The sequence below is a fragment of the Neopsephotus bourkii genome, unplaced genomic scaffold (genome assembly GCF_033783945.1).
Source record: "Neopsephotus bourkii isolate Nb327-2 ecotype Australia unplaced genomic scaffold, CSIRO-AGI_Nbou_v1 NB_1346, whole genome shotgun sequence".
NCBI lineage: Eukaryota > Metazoa > Chordata > Aves > Psittaciformes > Psittacidae > Neopsephotus > Neopsephotus bourkii.
The window spans coordinates 4,284,937-4,305,522 of NW_026901826.1; the positions used below are offsets into that span (position 1 = coordinate 4,284,937).

Sequence of the window (20,586 nt, forward strand, 5' to 3'; positions counted from 1 at the left end):
CATTTTTTTTCTAAAAAGGTGGCCACAACTTAATTTTATGAGAGGAGCTGCTTTGCATGTATGTGAGATATGCTTTCCGAATGCATAACAGAACAAGTTCCTCAGCAAACGCAGGCAAAGCAATGTCTTGTTTCCAGATCTCAATCTAGTTTCGGCAGAAGCTAGGCCCAAACTTGCTCAGAATAGGCAGAAGTCTAGACACCCTAGTAACGGCATTTCCATGTTTGAACTGGCTAAGTTGGTGAACTTCTGAAGCAACACATCAACTTGGCAAGACTTGACAGAATCATGGCTTTGGATGTAGGCATCCACATTATATTCCTGGTGCTTAAATTCCCATTTGGATTCAGATACTATATTCATAATCATTTAAATGCTTTTAAAAAGAAGATTAAACATAATCATATTACAAGTGTGATAGCTGTTTCATGAATGTGTAGATCCATTCGCATGATGTGTGACTGTTCATTATACAAACAATCTTATTTCCATGCGGTGGAGGAACTACTTCAGATGGGTGGAACAATTTCCCTCTTCCTTTGTCACAGGCAGGGATTTCTTGCACGAAAGGGTGCTGGTTTACTTCACAGAACTTGCCTGATCATGAACTTCTTTAGCAAAACAAAGCAAATGAAAAATACATAACAGTACTAATTATCTTTACTAGTTATTCTTCCTCCTCAGAGCAGTCCCACGTTTTTAGGCACTGTGTGACAAAAAGAGAAGATACGGAGCTGTTTATTATTAATAAGCACCAGTGAAGGACTTCTCCATTTCCTCCCTACAAGTTTGAACAGGTTCTCTAGCAAACTTGTTGTAGTAGTTTTACTGTGATGGTAAAGGTATGCTCTAACAAGATTTATAAGGAAAATTACATATTTGCAGGGAAGAAAAAAAAATGCTTTCAGGTAGACAAATGCAAACCTGTTCAGACCACAGGAGAGACTCTTCTGTCTGCTGTCATGGAGATATTTAAATGATCGATTCCTTTCTCAGAAAGAAAAAAGGATGGGGCAGCAGACTTTCCTATGAAGTGTGGCCAAATTGGGCAAGAAACTAAGTTTCATATCCACTGTTGCAACCCAGTGGCCAGCTCTACTTCCACATGCAATTTATGAAGTTATGAGTTTTGATTCTCAATCTCATTGTATTTAGGAAGAACGGCATTTTCTTTCCCTGAATTACTGTGACTAATTATCAGTATCTGCAAGATAAATTCTAAGTAGGATACAGAAGTGATAAAGCCCACTAATAATATGTTTATGTTCTAAATATAAACACTGCAATTATATTACTACAACTACAACTAGCAAATGATTTGGATGCCTGTCTACCAAGGTAAGAAGCAAACTTTAATCGTAAGAAAAGAGACATGGCATTGAAGGGTGCTAACATTGTGTTCACAAAACTTGATGCATTTTTGAATGTAAGCTGTCTTACAGGCCACCAATTGCCGAAGGACTTCAGTAGGAGGCCCTTTAAAGAAAGTTCTAAATTCTTGAATGCAAGTAATCTAATCACCAAGTAAAGTTTGTAGCATAAGCAGAAATATCAGTTGAAATCAACTCATACCTCCTGTTAAGTATTTTATGTCCTTTTTAACATTTGAGCATTTTCTTCTGAATTTGAATGATTTCATAGTTTTCATGAAAAAGAAAAAAGATTTCAGGAAGATCATATATTGAACTTCTTGGGTAGACTGACATTAAGGGAACTGTCTTGAAAATGATGATCACAATTAGCTTGTACCTTTTCCTAAAAAATCATCTCAATTTGCAGTTATTTAGCTAAAAACCCAAAGCTACATTTCATATACACTGAGATTTCCTCACTCTATCAACATTTATTTTCCAACTGTTATTGTTGAGAGGTTTGTTGGCTTGCTTGGTTTTGATGAAACAGGAACTAAATTCACAGCCTGACAAAACATTTATAATTTACAATTTCAGGAATTTGTATAATACTCTATTCAAGGCGTGAATCACAAAAAATTTTTGTATACAATGTACGAAACATAATGCAAAAGGAAATTGTTAAAGCAAACCAGAAGTGCCAAACTGCACTCCCAAGAGAACACAAATGAAATTTGAAATTTTGTAGCAAAAGTGACGTCATCCTCCCCGGCTGGTGACTCTTTTCACAGGCTGACAGGAAGCAGAGATGACCTAGCATTTTTCTGAATTAGTCATCACCCTTCATGTCAACAAGCTAACAGATAAAAATGCACGTTATAACCCTTGATCATTGTGGCTGTAAACAAGACTGTATGGAGCTCTTAAAATTCGGGGAAGAAGAACATAAAATTTTAATTTTTATATATAATTTATGTATTTACACTCATTTTTATATACCTACGTTTTTGTATTCATTTTATATGTATTATACTCATATTAATATTTTTTATACTCATTTTATACATTTTCTCATTACTATGAGAAATATCTACTCCACACAGAAACTAGTAGGCCTTATATTTCAGTGTTTTCACATTTAATAAAAAGGAGATGCAAAATGTCACCTGTGTGACTTGATTTACACATCAGCTTTACAGATACCTGCTTATTGAGCATAGGGTGGGAGCTGTGAACAGTGTAAAACTGGGACAGAACAAGGCACGGAAAAAATTTGGATTTCCTTCCCAATTTTGACTTGAAGGCTTCCAAGAGACTTGGCCCACACACCACTTTTCCCTGTCGTACATCATAATCGTCAACAGTTTCTTGGCCACTGCGGAAGGAGCTATATTGGGTACTTGACTGCTGCCACGTTAGGTGCCTCCTCAGTTCAGCTTAGCGCACCCGCCAGCTAGCTCCTGTCCCCGAAATACCTTGCTACCTGAAGCAGGGTACACTGAGGGGCCGACGCCGTTGCGACATCCACACCTACTTGAAAACAGGGAGTAAAATAACTTGTGAGAAACCCTTTGAAACGTGCGGTAGAGGTGGCTAACCCTTAAATACCCGAGCTCCCGTGCGTGGGGAACGACCTCCTCTTCTCAGAGATGTCCGCGTGAAGCCAGGTGGGCCAGCAACTGGCTCTGTAACGGACAGTAACTTTCTGTAGAGAGCAGACGGGACCCTGCCCTCCGGAGGGAGGATGGGGGCAGCCTCCTCCACGCACCCACCCCACCTCAGCCCAGCCACTCCTCACCGCAGCTGCCTCTCCGGCGGGACGCAGTGGTGAAGAAGGGAGGCCAAACGCCACCGGCGTTACCAGACCCTATCTCCCGTACTGTACCCGCGACCGGGGCGGGAGGAACCTCCACGCTCCCGCCGTGCGGCAGCGCCGCTCCCCTCCCCACCCTGTCCCCGCCCCACCAGCCCTCTGCGGGACTGTGCCGCAGCGGCAGGAAGGCAAACCCCGCCCCTCTGGTCCGCGTGTGGCTCCGAGCGCCTCGGCTCTGCACGGATCGGCTCGGCTGGCCTCACCCTCGCCATTGTCTGTGAGCGTGGCGGTCGTTGCTGCGAGTGGCGGGCGGCGCGGCGGCTGACCGCGATGCTGAAGGGCTCCGCGCCCCCTCAGTGGCGGCAGCTGGAACGGGCTCCAGCCCTGGGGAGCAGTCACGCCGCCTGCTGAAGACTGAAACTTTACGTCCCCGCGGCTTCCTCTCCTCCCCCTTCCCCTCGCCGACCCGGCTCGCCCTTCTCCATGTGCTGAGCGGCCGGGGGCCCCATGGACGCCTTCAGCGCCGCCAAAGCCAAAATGGGGGCGAAGAGTGGCGGCGAGACGGCGGCAGCGGGGCTGGCCGCGCCTCAGCCCGCCGCGCCGGCTCCCAGTCCCGCCGGTCCCGGCTTGCCTGCCGAGCCCTCTACCTACAAACTGGAGGACCTGGAGACCCTGGCCACCGTGGGTGAGTGCGGGAAGGCGGGAGGCGGTGGGACCGGAAAGGAACAAAGGAGCTGCCTAGGTGTCTGCCTTCGCTGTGCCGGGCGGGAGGGGATACCCCCACGTCTGCCTGTCTCCTTCCTCTTCCGAGAGCTCTTTGGGCGCTCCCCGTCCTCCCTTTTTTTGCCCCGCCGCGCCCCGGAGCCGCGGCTGCTGGGCGTTGTGGGCCCCTTCTGAAGCAGCAGGGTTGGACCGTCGGCTGTTGAGCAGCTGGCAGGTGCCTTTAGGGGCTATCCTTCTCTTCACACACGCAGCAGCGACGCTGGGGAAGGGGCCGGTAGGTGCTGTGGGCCGCGGGGCTGCCTGTGGTGGCGGTGCGCGGCCGGGAAGACGCGCCGCAACCCCTTGCAGTTGTGGAGAAGTGCCTGGAGGTTGCGGAGGCTGGGGGCATTGTCTACCCGGCGGTGCCGTGCGGGAGCGGAGCCGGTGTCGGCGTCCCCGGCTGCAAGGTCGTGTTTTTGATCTGCAGCTGAACAAGCCGGTAACCGGGTTTGGCCCGTCTGTGAGACGAGGACAGTCGCGACTGAAGCCTGAAGACCTGATTCATCTGGTTTAACTTCATTTACCTGCATCACGATAAAAAATTCATCACTTAAATGTAGTCGTTAGGCCAGTGAAGAGATCAAACAAGTTAACTGAATACAGCTAAGTATCTTTAACATCCCCAACATGCCGTTGCCCTGAATCTTGATGCAAGAGAATTTTGGTACAAGGCAAGGTTTGCATCCTCCATCTGCCACACTTACCAAAGCTGCCTCTAACCAGAGTAAACACATTTGTTTAATAAATTGGCATTTCAGACACTGGTGATGATGTGCATTTGTTCATATCCACTCTGTCTGTGCATTGTGTTTGAACATAGGGACATTTAGTTGCATATATTTTTGCACCTGGTTTGAAGGCTTGTATGTTCAACTCTATGAAGTTTTTTGGTTGTTTTTTTTTTCTTTATGCTTGTGAAATTATTTTCGGTAGATTTATTTCAGTGAGTGCTGTAATGCTTAATTTCCCTAAGATCTCTTCAGCCAGAAAGGTGTGATTTGAACCCTTTCACAAGTGAAGTTGTGGGTTTTAATAGGTCTTTAAAAATGGAGATGGAAAGGCATGAGAATGTTGTGATCAATGAAGACTGCATTATCTTCTCTTGAGGTGCATTGTTTTTTTGAGATAATTTTCCAGTTTGAAATGTGAACAGGCATTCTATTGATAAATTAACAGATTATGAAGAGACTGCTTGAAAGGCTGGTAATGTCCTTTTTTCGCTAGGAGTGTTTGCTGCATCATGACTAATTGCTGTGGATACAATTGTCATCACAGATGGTTATGACTTCAAGTAAAGCACAGGCTGCAGAAAAGTAGTAATTTTTAAAGAAAGCATAATAGTAATAGAAATATTCCTGAGGCCAGTGAAGAAGAAATGTGGAACTAATCTTGGTGTCAGTTTTATACAGAGTATCTTTTTAGAGTGTTCTTTGAGGTGCTCCTAAAATGTTAAGGAAGAGGAAAGTTGTGATTCCACAAAGTGTAAAAAGAGACTGTAAAAAAGTGCAACTACTTCATATGAAGACACAGAGGAGGAAAAAGAATGTAAAAGGAGAAGATAGCTGTCTATCACGGCACTGACAGAATACTTAAAGAATAGGCTCCCTTCCGTCTCTCTTCCCCAGCTTGATTTTTTTGTTTCTACTTTTCTTGAGTAACTCAGAGAAGGTGACTGTTCTTCCCATCTCTTATGAAATGTAGCTTGATTGTTTTGTAGGGAGAAAGAAGACAAAATGCAAAACTTGGAGGGTATAAAAATGTGCACAAAAAGTATAGAAGGCCTCACCTTATCAAAGAAACTGAGGTGACTTCTTGTAAGTTGGTTTTAAGATGAACTTATGAGATGCCTGTGCACTGCAGTAGAAGGCTATGAGGAGAAAAGGAATTTAGCTCCTGACCAGGAAGCAATACAGGAGCTCCAAAGTGATACTGAAACTGAACACATGTATACATACCTCTGTGTGGCAGTGTATAAAAGATCTAGTGCCCTGCTGATGTCTCTAGAGCATCTGAAATCTGAGCCAGTAACTGTGAGGTTGGACTGCTCTGCATGCACCTACTAGAATGCTGCATTGCATCCCTGAGTTAAATGGGCTTTACGTTAAATCAGTGCAGAATAGTATGTAGATGTGTAGTTTAGCATGGAAAACTCATTTTTGCTTGTCTTAAACCTTTTTAAATTAAGTTAAATGCAGTTTAGGTTTATAGCACATGTACTGAAGGGGTTTTTTTTTAGCAGTGGTTTAAGTCAGTATAACCCTATTATCCATTTTGATCTTCCTGCACAGATAGATGAGATTAATGTATTGTCATCAATTTCACTACAGCAGTTTAGAGTCGTCTGCAGCTTGATTGCAGGGATAAGAATAGCTGCTTTCTTTCTGCTCTTGTTCTCAAAAGTTGTGTGCTCTATCTGAGATACATGGAGATGTCTGTGGTAGAGACAGGGATATCCAGAAATACAGGACAGGAAGTTCTGGTGTCTTCTCTGCTAGAGAATCACTGTTGCTTATAGACATACCCAGGCTTAGAAACAGTATGGCCCTGGAAACTGTGAACTTGAGAAAGTGGCAAAATAGGGAGCTGAGCTCCATTCTGTTACAGCTGTTCATGGGTAATATTAAGGTAACAAAACTACACTGGTGTCTGTGAGACTGTGGTCATCCCTGACTTTAGGCCCCTCCTCTTGGAGGATGGAATAAAGTTAGTGTAAAAATAATAATAAAAAAAGTAATTGGAAGCAGGATGTGGTTTTACTGTTTTAAATATCCTTCATAGGCTAAGAGGACTAGCCCAACCATCATAATGCAGGCTGGATTGCATGTGTCATCTCTGATTTGTGTTGAACACTGCCTCGTTTAGCTAAGAACTCACTGTGAGGAAAGAAGCAGCAAAAAAGAGAGAGTATATCATGAGGATTGATAGGACATTTACTTCCCCCTAAAATCCCTGGACTTAACCTTTGTTTTGGTGTTTGTAGGCCCTTTAATTAAAAGAACTGTGAGCAGAGACTAGGGTACAGGTGTGCATTTGGGGGGAGTATCCTAATATTTAGTTGATGAAGTGCAGTTACAGGTTTGGGGATGGCACAGGAGCAGGGTGAATGCTGGTTTCCGGCTCTAGGAGAGGTTGAACAGGAAGAGTATTTCATTGAGGGTACTTCCTGAGGGTTGAATACATGGCTTTGAAAGTTTGAGGTGTATTATTTTTTAACTAGTCCTCTTACATGAAAGGTGACTACTCTTGCTCTGGAGCTATTGAAGGTGTCTGGTTGTCCACTTCTCTATTTGAATTAATTTTCCTTTCAGAGGAAGTTGAAGTATGAATGTTTGTATGGCACACTCAGAAACTGCTGCTCAGAAATATTCTGTGAATGTCAGTTGAATTTAGATACTTAGCTGTGCCAATACTGAGGTAGTTCTGTGCTGCACAGAAGCAAAACTTGTATGTCATGACCACATGGTCATTGAAGCTTAACTGCTGGAAGTTCATGGCTCACCCATACTTATCTGAACCTATTTCAAACTCTTTGTAGATCTGGTTGGTGGGAGAGAGAGACTGTGAACGCTAGTGGCATAGTTTCTGAGTAATCTTTTTTTTTTTTTATGTAATTTAATTTAATTTAATTTAATTTTATCTTATTTTATTTTTGATGAACATTTAGCAAGAGCAACCTTCCTATTCCAGTAGCCAGAGAGGCTGCAGTCAGACTCCTGACATATATCCAGAAAGTGAGATACTAAATTTTTAATTAAGCTGTCACGAAGAAGTAATTCAGGTAAACCGACTAATAAGTAAGTACAAGAAAACCAGAAGATAATTCTTCAGTTTTGAGTAGATTAAGTTGGGAGAACAGTTGTTACATTCCTAAATTAAATATTTGGTAATAGGGAAAGGGGAAGGAAGAGAGCTCCAGGAGGGGAAAGATGACAAACTTATTCTTGCTGCCTCTCCTGTGAGACCTGTTTCTTGCCCATTTTTCAAAGTCCACAGCAGGCTTTATAAAAGCAAATTGTGTTTTGTAAATCTATTCAGTTGATTGAAATATTTTAATAATAGTGTTTTCATGTGAAAAGATTCTTTTAAACAGCTGTTCCCATGAAGTGCTTTACACTAAACTAATGCAGAATAGAAAATTGGGCAAACCAGTATTTTAATCTTTATGAGCATGGGAAAATTTTAAAAAGTGCATGGGAAAAACGAGGCACAACATATTTTTAAATACATAATTTCACTGTGTTCGCATACAAAATATGCTAGCCAAATACATTTCAAATGGCATTATATCAGCAGGACAGGATGTACAGAACTGCAGTCTAATGCTGCAAGAAGGAAACTGCTCCTGTATATGACATTACAGACACTTTTCCCTGTGTGTAGTCCAAGTAAAAAAAAAATCTGCACCAGAATAGCCAAGTGTTTCTTTACTAGCAAGGAACACTGTTGGCTTTTTCTTTTTTTTTTTTTTAGGCTCGGATTAGTTCTGTTTCTTACCAAGTGTTATTTTTGGTTTCACTACTGAAGTCCTCACCTATTTACAATATTATATCCTAAGGGGCATGTGAGCATTTTTTCCTGTTTTGTCTGTTTTGTTACCTTTTTTTGATACTGAAATGATAAATAATAATGATTTTACTTGGCAGTGTTCTTAAATACCACAAGTTTTGAAAGAAAACATAGTCTGAATGTTGTGACTGTAATGGTGTCCTGAATTCACCATTACATTTGTACATCCTTGAGACTTTAGTCATAAAGCCAAATGACTTGGATTTTGTTTTCAGCCTTTCTTGCTCCATTTTTCCTTCCCACAAGATCATACTTGTCTCAAAATAAATCCTTAGTATTGTTATAGCTGATGTTCTAGAGAGAAAATGACCAGGTGTGACTCAGCTCTCTTCTCTTGCTTTTCCTGCTACCCATTGCTGAGGTGAATTTCAGTAGCATGTTTATGAGTAGGCAGCAACAGGTCCTTTCCCATAAGTTTATTGTTCTCATTAGGCTAGAAGAAAATGGATTGGAACAAATACTCTCTTTTATATTTCAGAAAGGTCAGAGAAAGTGAGAGTATATGAAAGAAGTCTGAACATGTGAAAATTGAAAGTTCACATTTCTGCTTTTCTGTCTTCAGTGTTTAAAACCAGTGTTGAAGTAAATAGCTAGTGTTTGTCTGACACCTGCTTTTTTTGCCTGTTTCGTCTTAATCTTATTTAGATACTTAATTCATTGCAGAAAGAAATCGACTATTCTTTCTCTGATGTTTTGATCTTGAACAGTGTGTTACAGAATGAGTTTTGACTCTTAAATATACTTTTTGAAGATAAATAATTTAAGTCCTATAAATAGCCAGAGATGCCCAAAATTGCCTGTTGCAATGCAAATAATCAAATAATCTGGAGCCCAGTTAGTGCTGATATTTCAGAAATAAGAAGCGTGCAAAACTCCTCTCTCACAAACTCAAAAGCACGTAACACCACACCTTCCCCCTGCCAACTTTATACTTAAATAAAAGTAATGTTCCAGGTGAAGACAGTGTTGAAAAATTCTTCCATAAATTATTATGTGTCAGCCCAACCTGAAAAAGATAGAAAACTTGAAGAGAAATAAGTATCTCTGTTTGTTTGCTTGTTTTTCTTTCAGCTCCTTCAAAGAGAGGAAATATGAACTTAAAAGTACCCATAGTTGACAACATGTAGGTTATTAGGGCTTGACTCACCTTTTCTATGTTTAGGTTCCCGAGTTTTCATGTCTGGACTGTTTATAGTGGACAGGGAGAGCAGCGTTTGGAAGATCGATGTCTTTATGGTTTGGCTTTTACAATATGAAAACTTAGGCAAACAAATCCCAGGCCAAAGTGTATTTAATCCTGGTTTGGTCCATTTTAAGGGCATTATGCAATATACAAATATTATAAAGAAAAGGGTGATGGAGTTTGTATCTAATAACAAACAAAAGTGTTACATAGACATGTATACAGCAAAGGAGTAAAATTTGAGAAGTAAGAGATGGAAACTTTGTGTTTACCTTGCAAGGGCTTGTCTTAAACTGTGCTTGAGCAAATCAATTTAGGTTAAAAAATAGAATTCCCTTACTGTTGATACTTATCAGTGTAAAACATCTTCAGCATTAGCTTGTAATACTTGGGAGTAGTTTAGCACAATGTCTTTACTTTAGAAAGCATTCTCCCATTTCTACACAGTTTTAGAGATTTTTTTAGCAGCTTCAAAGATGTTGGTAAATAAAAATTTTCTGAAGTGCTATGTGTTAGTGTGCACCTGGGATATTCAGGTGTTAGGGAAGTGCAATTCTCAGAATTAGACTGTATGTCTGTTTTCACATCAGAAGATTATCATTCAAATGAATTAACAAATATGTCCCTTTTTAGGAAAAGAAGAAAAAAAACAAAAGAGGCGGGAGAGGTATATGATACAGCATTCTTTTAACCACTCTTTGCACTTCACATCATAACAGTGGTTCAGCTTTCATTTTAAATACATATTGCTTTATTGTTATTTTTAAGTAGTGAAGGTGGATCAGAGATTTTCCCTTGGTACAGGGTCTTCTTTACTATAGAGACTGTATCACAGTATCACAGTATGTTAGAGATTGGAAGGGACCTCAAAAGATCATCTAGTCCAATCCCCCTGCCGGAGCAGGAACACCTAGATAAGGTTACACAGGAACGTGTCCAGGCGGGTTTTGAATGTCTCCAAAGAAGGAGATTCCACAACCTCCCTGGGCAGCCTGTTCCAGTGTACATTTAAAGTGCTAAGGAAATTCACCTGGGAAACAGCTGAATAAGTTGTGACATCGGTTAACAAAACACGTTATATTTGAAAAGTGAGTGGGTTGTTACAGAATGAGAGAATAATAAAAAAACACTGTCAGTTTCATTATTGTATTTCCGTGGATAATTGTAGCCTCGCTTTGTTAATTGTGGTAAAAGAAATGTTCAAATTATCGTCCTTTGTGTCATGTTTACTATTTTATTTCATGTAAGTAATATATTTTTCAAGGGTGTTGAAATAATTTCAGTTGTGATAGTAAGACTGTAAGTTGGCAAATAAAAGGCTTGTTTCTTGAGGATCTTCAGGGGGTGATGTTTGAGAAGATGTTACCTCTGAAGCAGTGAGTCGTGTTTGTTTTCTTCTAAGGGTTTAGAGGAACAGGGTGTAAAATAAAGCCTTTCTGTGAGCAGTTTTGTCGTGAACCCATTGATGATACATACTAAAAAAAATAAAATGTTCTGAAAATAATGCAGACTTAACATTTTGGAAAGATTCTTTGAACTCAAAGAAAACATCTTGTTCTACTCTAAAGAGCACTCTGAAAATATTAAAATAGCAATCTCATTATGAGGATTAATTTGTATTTTTGTTTTTAGATATTTTTAAGTGCCACAGTCTTACTGAACTCTGAATTTGGTGGTTTGGAAGTTTAATTCAAGCAACATAACTGTTCTACTTAAATACCTAAGCTCTTTCACTGAAAGGCCCAAGATGGCAATACCTAAGCTCTTTCACTGAAAGGCCCAAGATGGCTGGCGCAGGGAAAATAGTGTTGAAACTGCAAATCCTGGCATGCTAGAAATATTCAGAGTGTGCTCTGCTGGGCATATCTACATTGTAGAATACACGATTACATTTCTCCTTTTAGACATACCTAAACTAGACTTAAACTGTTGTTAGTTCATTTCAGTACAACTGCTAGTTTTGTTGCTAAAGTGCTGTGCTTTTGAGTTAGTAAACTAAGCCTGCCTGAGCTGCTGTGTAATGCTCATGCTGTAGGATTTGTATTTATACCTGTTTTAAGACAGTTTGAGGATGTTCGTGTTGCAGAGCTGCTTGTCTAATGTGTAGATGCTCAAATTTTCTTTTGGTGAATTCTGGCAGCTACTCTATCCAATCTTAAATTATGATGATCTGTGGCATTTGTTCATGAAAACTTTCCACTTGGCTGCCTTTTTTCTTCTGCCCTCTTTCTTCATTCCCATCCCAGCTTCGAGCACTCTATCTGCTAGTCTATTCATTCATTAACAGTAACTTCTGTGTAAATGTGTTTCCATTTTTTCTCCAGGGAACCAGTTGGTCTGCTTCAGTATGCTTCACCTCAGACAGATTGCCAGCATATGCATTTTATTTATTTATTTGTAACTGAAACACATTAAAATTAATGAAGGAAGCATCATTTCTGTGTCACTAAACTGCATGGTATAACATAAGTCTATATAATACCAGTGGTGATGGAATGTCAGTCTGTTGAGTTATCTGGTCAGTGGAGTCGTTCCCAAAGTCTTGCTTTGACCCTCAGCTTTGAAGTTTGTTGAGGGAGCAGTGAGTCCAGCTCAATTTGATCAACACTGTAGTTAAGTAAATCCAAATTTGAGTATGTTATGAAATATCTGGATTTTTATTTTTTTCTCTATTTGTTGGAAAGTGTTTATTTAATACCAAAGGATAAGTAGAGTGGTTATGTTCTTTATTTGGTGTGCAGTGTATTTCATAGCCCTTATGCCAACAGGTTATGGTGTTTAAAACAGTAATTCTTATGTAAAATCTTCTTTGCTCTTATCTCTTTCCCAGATATTCAGTTTGAGTATCACCTACAGCTTTCTCTATTGGATTAAAATTTTGCACATATATGCATGTATATTTAAATTTATATGAACTCAAAGTTCTACAGTTCTACAGCTTGATATAGGAAGAGTAAGAATATGGAAAAGTCTTATGATAATTTTCTGTTAGCATATATAGGACTTCTTATAGAATCGTAGAATAGTTAGGGTTGGAAAGGACCTTCAGATCATCTAGTTCCAACCCACCCGCATGGGCAGGGACACCTCCCAGTAAGCCATGTAACCCAAGGCTCTGTCGAGCCTGGCCTTGAACACCACCAGGTATGGAGCATTCACAACTTCCCTGGGCAACCCATTCCAGTGCTTCTCCACCCTTAAAGAACTTCATCCTTATATCCAATCTAAACTTCGCCTGTTTAAGTTTTGACCCATTACCCCTTGTCCTGTCACTACAGTCCCTAGTGAAGGGTCCCTCCCCAGCATCTTTGTAGGCCCCCTTCAGATACTGGAAGGCTGCTATGAGGTCTCCATGCAGCTTTCTCTTCTCCAAGCTGAACAGACCCGACTTCCTCAACTTGTCTTCATACAGGAAGTTCTCCAGTTCCCTTTTCATCTTCTTGGCTCTCCTCTGGACTTGTTCCAACAGTTCCATGTCCTTTTTATGTTGAGGACACCAAAACTGCACACAATACTCCAAGTGAAGTCTCACAAGTGCAGAGTAGAGAGGCAGGATCACCTCCTTTGACCTGCTGGTCACGCTTCTCTTGATGCAGCCCAGGATACGGTTGGCTTTCTGTGCTGTCAGCGCACACTGCCGGCTCATGTTCATTTTCTCATCGACCAACACCCCCAAGTCCTTCTCTGCAGGGCTGCTCTGAAACTCTTCTCTGCCCAACCTGTACCTGTGCCTGGGATTGCTCCGACCCAGGTGTAGGACCTTGCAGTTGTCATGGTTAAACTTCACGAGGCTGGCATCAGCCCACCTTGCAAGCATGTCAAGGTCCCTCTTGATTGCATTCCTTCCCTCCAGCGTATCAACTGAACCACACAGCTTGGTGTCATCGGCAAACTTGCTGAGGGCGCACTCAATCCCACTGTCCATGTCACGGAGAAAGATGTTAAACAAGACCGGTCCCAACACCGATCCCTGAGGGACACCACTCGTTACTGGTCTCCAGCTGGACATTGAGCCATTGACCACAAGTCTTTGTGTGCAGCCATCCAGCCAGTTCTTTATTCACCGAGTGGTCCATCTATCGAATTGATGTCTCTCCAATTTAGAGACGAAGATGTTGTGTTGGACAGTTTCAAACGCTTTGCACAAGTCCAGGTAGATGACATCAACTGCTCTACCACTGTCCATCAGTTCTGTAGCCCTGTCGTAGAAGGCCACCAAATTGGTCAGGCACGATTTCCCTTAGTGAATCCCTGCTGGCTGACACCAAGCACCTTGTTGTTTTTCATGTGCCTTAGCATGCCTTCCAGGAGAATCTGCTCCAAGATTTTGCCAGGCACAGAGGTGAGACTGACTGGTCTGTAATTGCCCAGGTCATCCATTTTCCCCTTCTTGAAAATAGGGGTTATATTACCCTTTTTCCAGTCGTCAGGAACTTCACCTGACTGCCATGATTTTTCAAATATAATGGACAGTGGCTTAGCGACTTCATTTGCCAGCTCCTTCAGGACCCGTGGATGGATTTCATCAGGTCCCATGGACGTGTGCACATTCAGGGTCTTAAGATGGTATCTAACCGCATCCTCTCCTACAGTGGGCCCAAGGTCTTAATTCTCACAGTCCCTGCATCTGTCTTCCAAGACTTGGGTGGTGTGGTTAGAGCATTTGCCAGTGAAGACTGAGGTAAAGAAGTCATTCAGAACCTCAGCCTTCTCCAAATCCAGGGTAGCTATTTCTTCTGATAGCTTCCGGAGAGGACCCATGTTGTCCCTAATCTGTCTTTTATTTGCAGTGTACCTATAGAATCCCTTCCTGTTATCCTTAACATCCCTAGCCAAGTTTAATTCTAACTGGGCCTTAGGTTTCCTAAACTGGTCCCTAGCTTTCTGGACAACATCCGTGTACACTTCCAAGGCCGCCTGTCCTTGCTTCCACCTTTTATAAACCTCTTTTTTCCTTTGAAATTTCCTCATTAGTTCCTTATCCGTCCAAAGTTGTCTCCTGGCCCTCCTGCTGCACTTCCTTCTAGTTGGGATGCAACACTTCTTAATTGGCTATCTGTTGCACTTATCAGATTTTTGTTTCTACAGACTATTCGTGTAGCAATTACTTGTTTTCCTTACGGTATCTTTTACTTCCTTAAAGGGCTGATTCTGAGCTAATTCTTTCATGAAAGGTCACATACCTGGTATTTGTTAATTTGATTCTACCATGCAGTTTGCAAAAACTCAGGTGTAATGATTTCTATTTATTCAAAAAGACGAATCCAGCCAGAAGAGGTATGTAATATAAACTATTATTAGGAGTTGTAACCTGTGATGTAGACATGCATTTGTTTTTCTTATGTACATTTGGCATTGTATTATGCATACTTTTGAAAAGTACTAAAGCTATCAGTGCAATACATTATTTTGGATGGAAAATGTGACTGTTTAATCTCTGACTTTGTCTAATACAAGAGGAAAGCATGTAGGGCTAAAAAGGCATGTTTTTTTTTTCCGAACATGTTTCTTGCAAAGGAGTTAATGGCTTATTACCAAAATAATTAAAAGTGACGATTTAAGATGCCCAGTGTGCAGTATTGCTCATGAGTTTTGGTATGGTTTTTCATTAAAATGTAACTTCCTAAACAGCATTCTGGCATTTGCTTAATGTTTCTGTTTGTGTTGGGGAATATGGAGACTCTGAGCGATCTGAAATATTTACTGTAATGACACTGACATTATTGTTGAAGGTGCAGGGAGCTCTCTGGATTAAAACAAAATGTCTAATTAGTACTGCTTTGTATGCCTCTCAGGTATCGCTCCAGTCAGTAAATTAAATGCTCCAAAATTGTTTCAGTAGATGCTAAGAGAGCTCTCCATAGACTCTTCAAGAGCAAGCTGAACTGGGTGTAAGATTTTTTACTTTGCTGATCTATGAATTAGAATACACCGTAATAGGTATAAAGATGGCAAGTATAAAAATCAAGAGACTTGGAGCTGGCTGTGTTTATGTGAAACTTCTGGGTGCTACAATAGCAGACTCTTCTAGCCGTCTCCCCCCAAACTGATGACAGGCTTCTAGCCTCAGACCTCTTACCTGCAGCTTGCTATTGGCTTCTTACCATTACAGCTCCTTGGGTGCAGGAGAGGATAGTCTGTACAGTTTTAATTTGCATGGCCTGCCAAAAATAAAAGTATGCATTGTAAAATTTTACAATGCATACTTTTACAATAAATATACAATAAATTCACAATAAATTTACAATAACTTAAGAGTATGCATTGTAAAATTTGTTTTCAGGAAAATCAGTGGGTAACTCCTTGTCTGTCCATGGAGAATGAACAATGAGGACAGCTGCTCCTCAGTCTGTTTCCGAATTTGTCCCTTATTTTGTCAAAATGTTTCAGTTTGCATGTTGGTACTCTCAGTTTGAGTTCTGAAGACACTTAACTCTTCCTGACTTCTGTGACTTTCAAGGGCCTATGAAGACTTCTGCAGTACGTCCTTATTTAACCCACCCAGTTGTCGCACTCATAAGTAATGGATATGGAAAGTATACTGAATCAACAACATTGTTCTTCCTCCTTTTTAAGTGATTGACATAGATTCCTTGGATCTGTTAGTGGAAAATTTTACTTGGTTTAAATAAGTTTTTGTTCTTGTGGTTTTTTGGTTTTTTTTTGGTTGGGTTTTTTTTTGTTTTTGTTTTTGTTTTTTTTTTTTTTTTTTTTTTTTCCTTCTGAAAAGGGCAGTTGGAAAGAAGCTGTGAGAAAGACAGTGCGTCCTACAACACAGAACCATTAGAAGGAAAACAAAGTAACCGAGAAGAGATTTGGAAAGAATCTGAAAAAAAAAAAAAAGAAAAAAGAACTAACACCAGTGTTATTGCAAAATATTGTAAAAGACTTGGAAATACATTTCTCCTGGGGGAAGAAAGGTGTTTCTTTTAAGTTTGTGGTTTTTTGTTTGCTTTTTTTTTTTAATTTCAGTTGTATGCATTACATCCTTCATCAGCTGGAAAGTGGAAACAAATCGGGGAACATCCATCACTGGTGCTATATAGCCTATGAAAGCTATCCCTTATAAGTGCTTAATAAAATAATCTGTATCCTTCATGCTAAACGAAGTGAAGAGATTTCTAGAATTATCTCGGCTCTTTATCTGCAACACTATTTAAGTTAAAAGATTTATTTTGGTGGCAGCGGGGATGATTTTTCTGCCTTTGTTAGATAGGCCTAAATTTTTCAGTGCTCCTGCTGCACTGTTGCATGTGGGTTAAGGCAGAGCACAGCCTTGTTGACTTGATTTGAGATAATTCTGGGAAAACAATGCTCTGGAAATCTGTGATAGGGCAGTTTGAGTGGATCATACGTATTTTGTGAAATAACAGTATTTGAGACCTGAAATCTAAAGGACATTTTGGAATTATGCTTCTCCTCTCCTTCCTGGGGGGGTGGAGAGGGAAGTGTACATGATTTAATTTTGTGAGCAGAAGTTAAGGCTAAGATGTTGCTAGGGTGTAATTCCATAAATATTCAGCCTGACTGACATCAGAGGCATATTGAGAAACGTAATCTCAAAAATCCTGTGTAGCAAGGTTTTTTAATATTCTTTAACACGAAATATGTATGAATTGTACCTTACTGCAGGTGATGTTACTTATCGGTGATTTCTTTATCTGTTGAGAAAAGCTTGTAATACACAGTGAATAGAGAAGGAACATTGTGACATGGGAAATGTGAAACTCAGCTGGCTTTGTGGCTAATTAGTCAGTCTCTGAGGAATCTATTTTATTTCTGATGGTCTGCAGATAAACCCATATAACTTAAAGCTGAAGCAGGAGTTGATTGCATAGTTATTGATTTCTTGGCTTAGCATATGCTAGTTTCATACTGCTTGGAGGGGTTTCCTCTTAGGAGTGTACTTTGGTGGTAAAAGTCTGCAATACATTAATTTTGTATTTGAATCTTGATCTTAAATGTCTAATTGCAAGTGAAATGCTTTGACACTATGCATTTGTGTTAATTTTAAATACTCTAATTTTTACTCACTTTTTTAATAAAGAGGGTTCCTACTGAGATGTGGACTACAAAAGTGAACAGTCGGACATGGCTGGCAGGCAGTAACTGAGATGAATGCATAGGTGAGGCTTTACCTTTACTTCAGAATGTTTGAGTTCCTACCTAAAAATGATGTTGAAAAAAGCGAGTAGGACAAGGGGACTTAATGCTGTGTTTAAGATGCCCTTGCATTTTGTTTAGGTAGGTTTGTGTTTCCATGATAATGTTTCTTTTCAGAGCAAAGCAAGTAGAAAAGAGGCAAAGCCTGACCAGGAGCATGATTGGGTTTTATAAATGATTGTATGTGAAGAAACAAATTTACTAGTGCTTGGTTTTGTTGGTATACCTGGACTTGTAGTTGTTGCTGCTTAATACTGTGTGATGCCAGCAGCTTTATGTAGAAATAAGCCAGCTTTGGATTCACTGATATCCTGAAGTTGTGAACTCTTGATTTAATATTGCCAGGTTATCTCCTGTAATAAAATATACAGATAAGCCTCTCTAATTTTTATGTGTTTGGGCATTTAAAGTATTTGTAGAAGGAAAAAAAATAATCTGCTGGCAATTGGATGTAATGGCTAGGGAGAGATTCAGAACTCCAGATATTCCTAGACCAGTTGTGATTTCTGGATAATTTGCTTTAATTTTTGCTAAAGAGCTGCATTGCTTGAGAACAAACACAACTTTGTTGCTTGGCCTCCCTTGATTCTCTGAAATATGATTCTTGATGTAAAATTAAACAATGATTGTAGTAATAGGAAAGAAAAAAAAAAAAAAGGAAAAAAAACCCCAACCAACCACCCACCCACCCACCCTAGAAATGCTAGGACACAGGGAGGGCAGAGAGAGCGGAGAGCAGGAAAAAAGCCGTACTGTTTGATCACTTTGCGTTGGAGAGCCTTTCATTGCAGAGTTGGTTTAGTTTTATAACAAAGACTTTTTTTTATTATTTTTTTGCGAACTACTGTACCATAAAGTGCAGACACCTCTAAAGAGTGTTGCATGTTGAGCACAGATCTCATTTTAAAGACTGAGGAACTTAGTAAACTTGACTAAAAAAGGCAGTACAGTGAAAACAGGTGCTTAGGGTCTGTTTAAACATTGATGGTGCTTAACTTGTTTACTGGCAAATCCTATTAAAGGTAACATTTAATTTTTACGTCAAGAAGGTATTTGCGTTAGTCATTGGCACAGCTTCCTTCTGATACCTCCTGAAGAGGTATGTTTTGGGTAGTGCAGTGCTAGTTTCCTCTCCCTTGATTGGTTTAGGAGGATCTCTTATGTATGAAATAATAATTTCATCAATCTCTGCCTGGTCTTCTGAGACTGTTACTTGTTCACAGGAAACATATAAGCATCTGAAACAAATTGTGGTTCAGGTCATAAAGCAGTAAATATCTAATATGCCTAATTTTCTTGTTTGGCATATTTCATCTTTCTTCAGGCCAGAAGTATGCCTTTTACTGTTGTTCCTGAAAACCTAACATTTCATCTTCTGTAAAACCTGTCAATGGATGATAAACTAATAACCGTTGGATACCCGTAACTTTCAGTTACAACTGATTTGGGTTATATATGAAATGTTGACCAGATCAGTTGACTTTGCTTTAATTTCTGATCCTTATTTCCTGCCTTGCCTTCTAATTTTAGCACATTTTTGCTTGTGCCCTGTTTCTGTAAGAGTAAGTCCTGAATTATAGGTTATATTGAAAAGACGATTCTGTAAGATGAATAATTTTAAATATATCTGTTGGAAGGTGTGCTAATTCAATTATAATAGTGCGTGAACCTCTTAGTAAGCAGTGGTGCTATGATTTTGGAGAAACAGTCTACAAGGGCATGTCAGATATTCTTGGCATGTGAACTGTGCAGCTCATGAATTCAGTTAGCTGTAATGTAATCTATCCTATCAAAGTGGTGTTGGCTTTGCTGTTCATTACTGTCTTTACTGCAGACTATTATCCTGTTTTTAAAGATATCAGACTAGGTTCAGGTAATTAATTCTGAGACTTTATGGGGTGAGAGAATGTGAGAGAGTGTAAGTGAGAAGCAACTATAGTAGTAAACAAAATATCCTGTGTTTGGGTAAATAGGTGTATGTGTGTAAATATATGTATGTAAAAGTGCCCATATATCCATATATATGGGTATATGTTGCTAAGAAATTTAATGTATCATGAAGACACACATAAGATAGCAGAGTGAAATAACAAAATCTGAAAGAAAATATTATGAGAAAAGAATTTGATTTCTGAGATTTGAGTATTAATGATAAAGTGCTTTCAGTGACTGGAAAATGAGAACACTGGGGATGTAAAAAGGGCTTTGTATGGCTGACTAGCTCATAACTGTAACTGTGATATGAGGGCTTGGAAATTGTGTTTCTATTAGTAAGGTCTATCTACTAGTCTTCACTGTAATTGCTACTATATAGCATACTGGATACTCTTTGTAACTATACAGATCATTATGAGTTAAAGTGTGAGAAATAAGTCCTCATGGCCGGTGGAATAGAGCAATTGATAAAATCCTTAGTGCTGAGAATTCTTTTCCATGCAGTGTTCTAAATACACTATGTGTAAGAGTTAAACTCTTTCGTCTAGACTAGGGGCTCGTGAGAATAGATATAACCGTGTAACACTAAGCATGGATAGGTCATTTTTAGATCACAAAGTTCTGATCTCCTGATGCTTTTGATTGTCACAGAAAATGCAGAGGGGGCTTAGGGTTTTTTGTTTTGTTTCCTTTTTAAAGCTTTGCTTTCCATTTGAGGCATTCTTTACATTAACCAGCCCACATAGGGTAGAGAGCTGTCCATGTGTACTGTCAGTGTATTGTCCAAATGGTTGTCCTGAAACGCAGTTTTT

At 39.9% G+C, this 20,586-nt stretch overlaps 1 protein-coding gene across 1 annotated transcript in view; it reads left to right on the top strand.

Annotated features, from left to right (window-relative positions):
• Positions 1-3,313: 3,313 nt before the first annotated feature.
• Positions 3,314-20,586, top strand: part of PRKX (protein kinase cAMP-dependent X-linked catalytic subunit) — a 61,049-nt gene continuing 43,776 nt past the window's right edge. Inside the window, exon 1 of the mRNA XM_061366532.1 lies at positions 3,314-3,850. Within this exon, the coding sequence (XP_061222516.1) occupies positions 3,673-3,850 (178 nt within the window). The 5' untranslated portion in view covers positions 3,314-3,672. The remainder of the gene's footprint in view (positions 3,851-20,586) is intronic.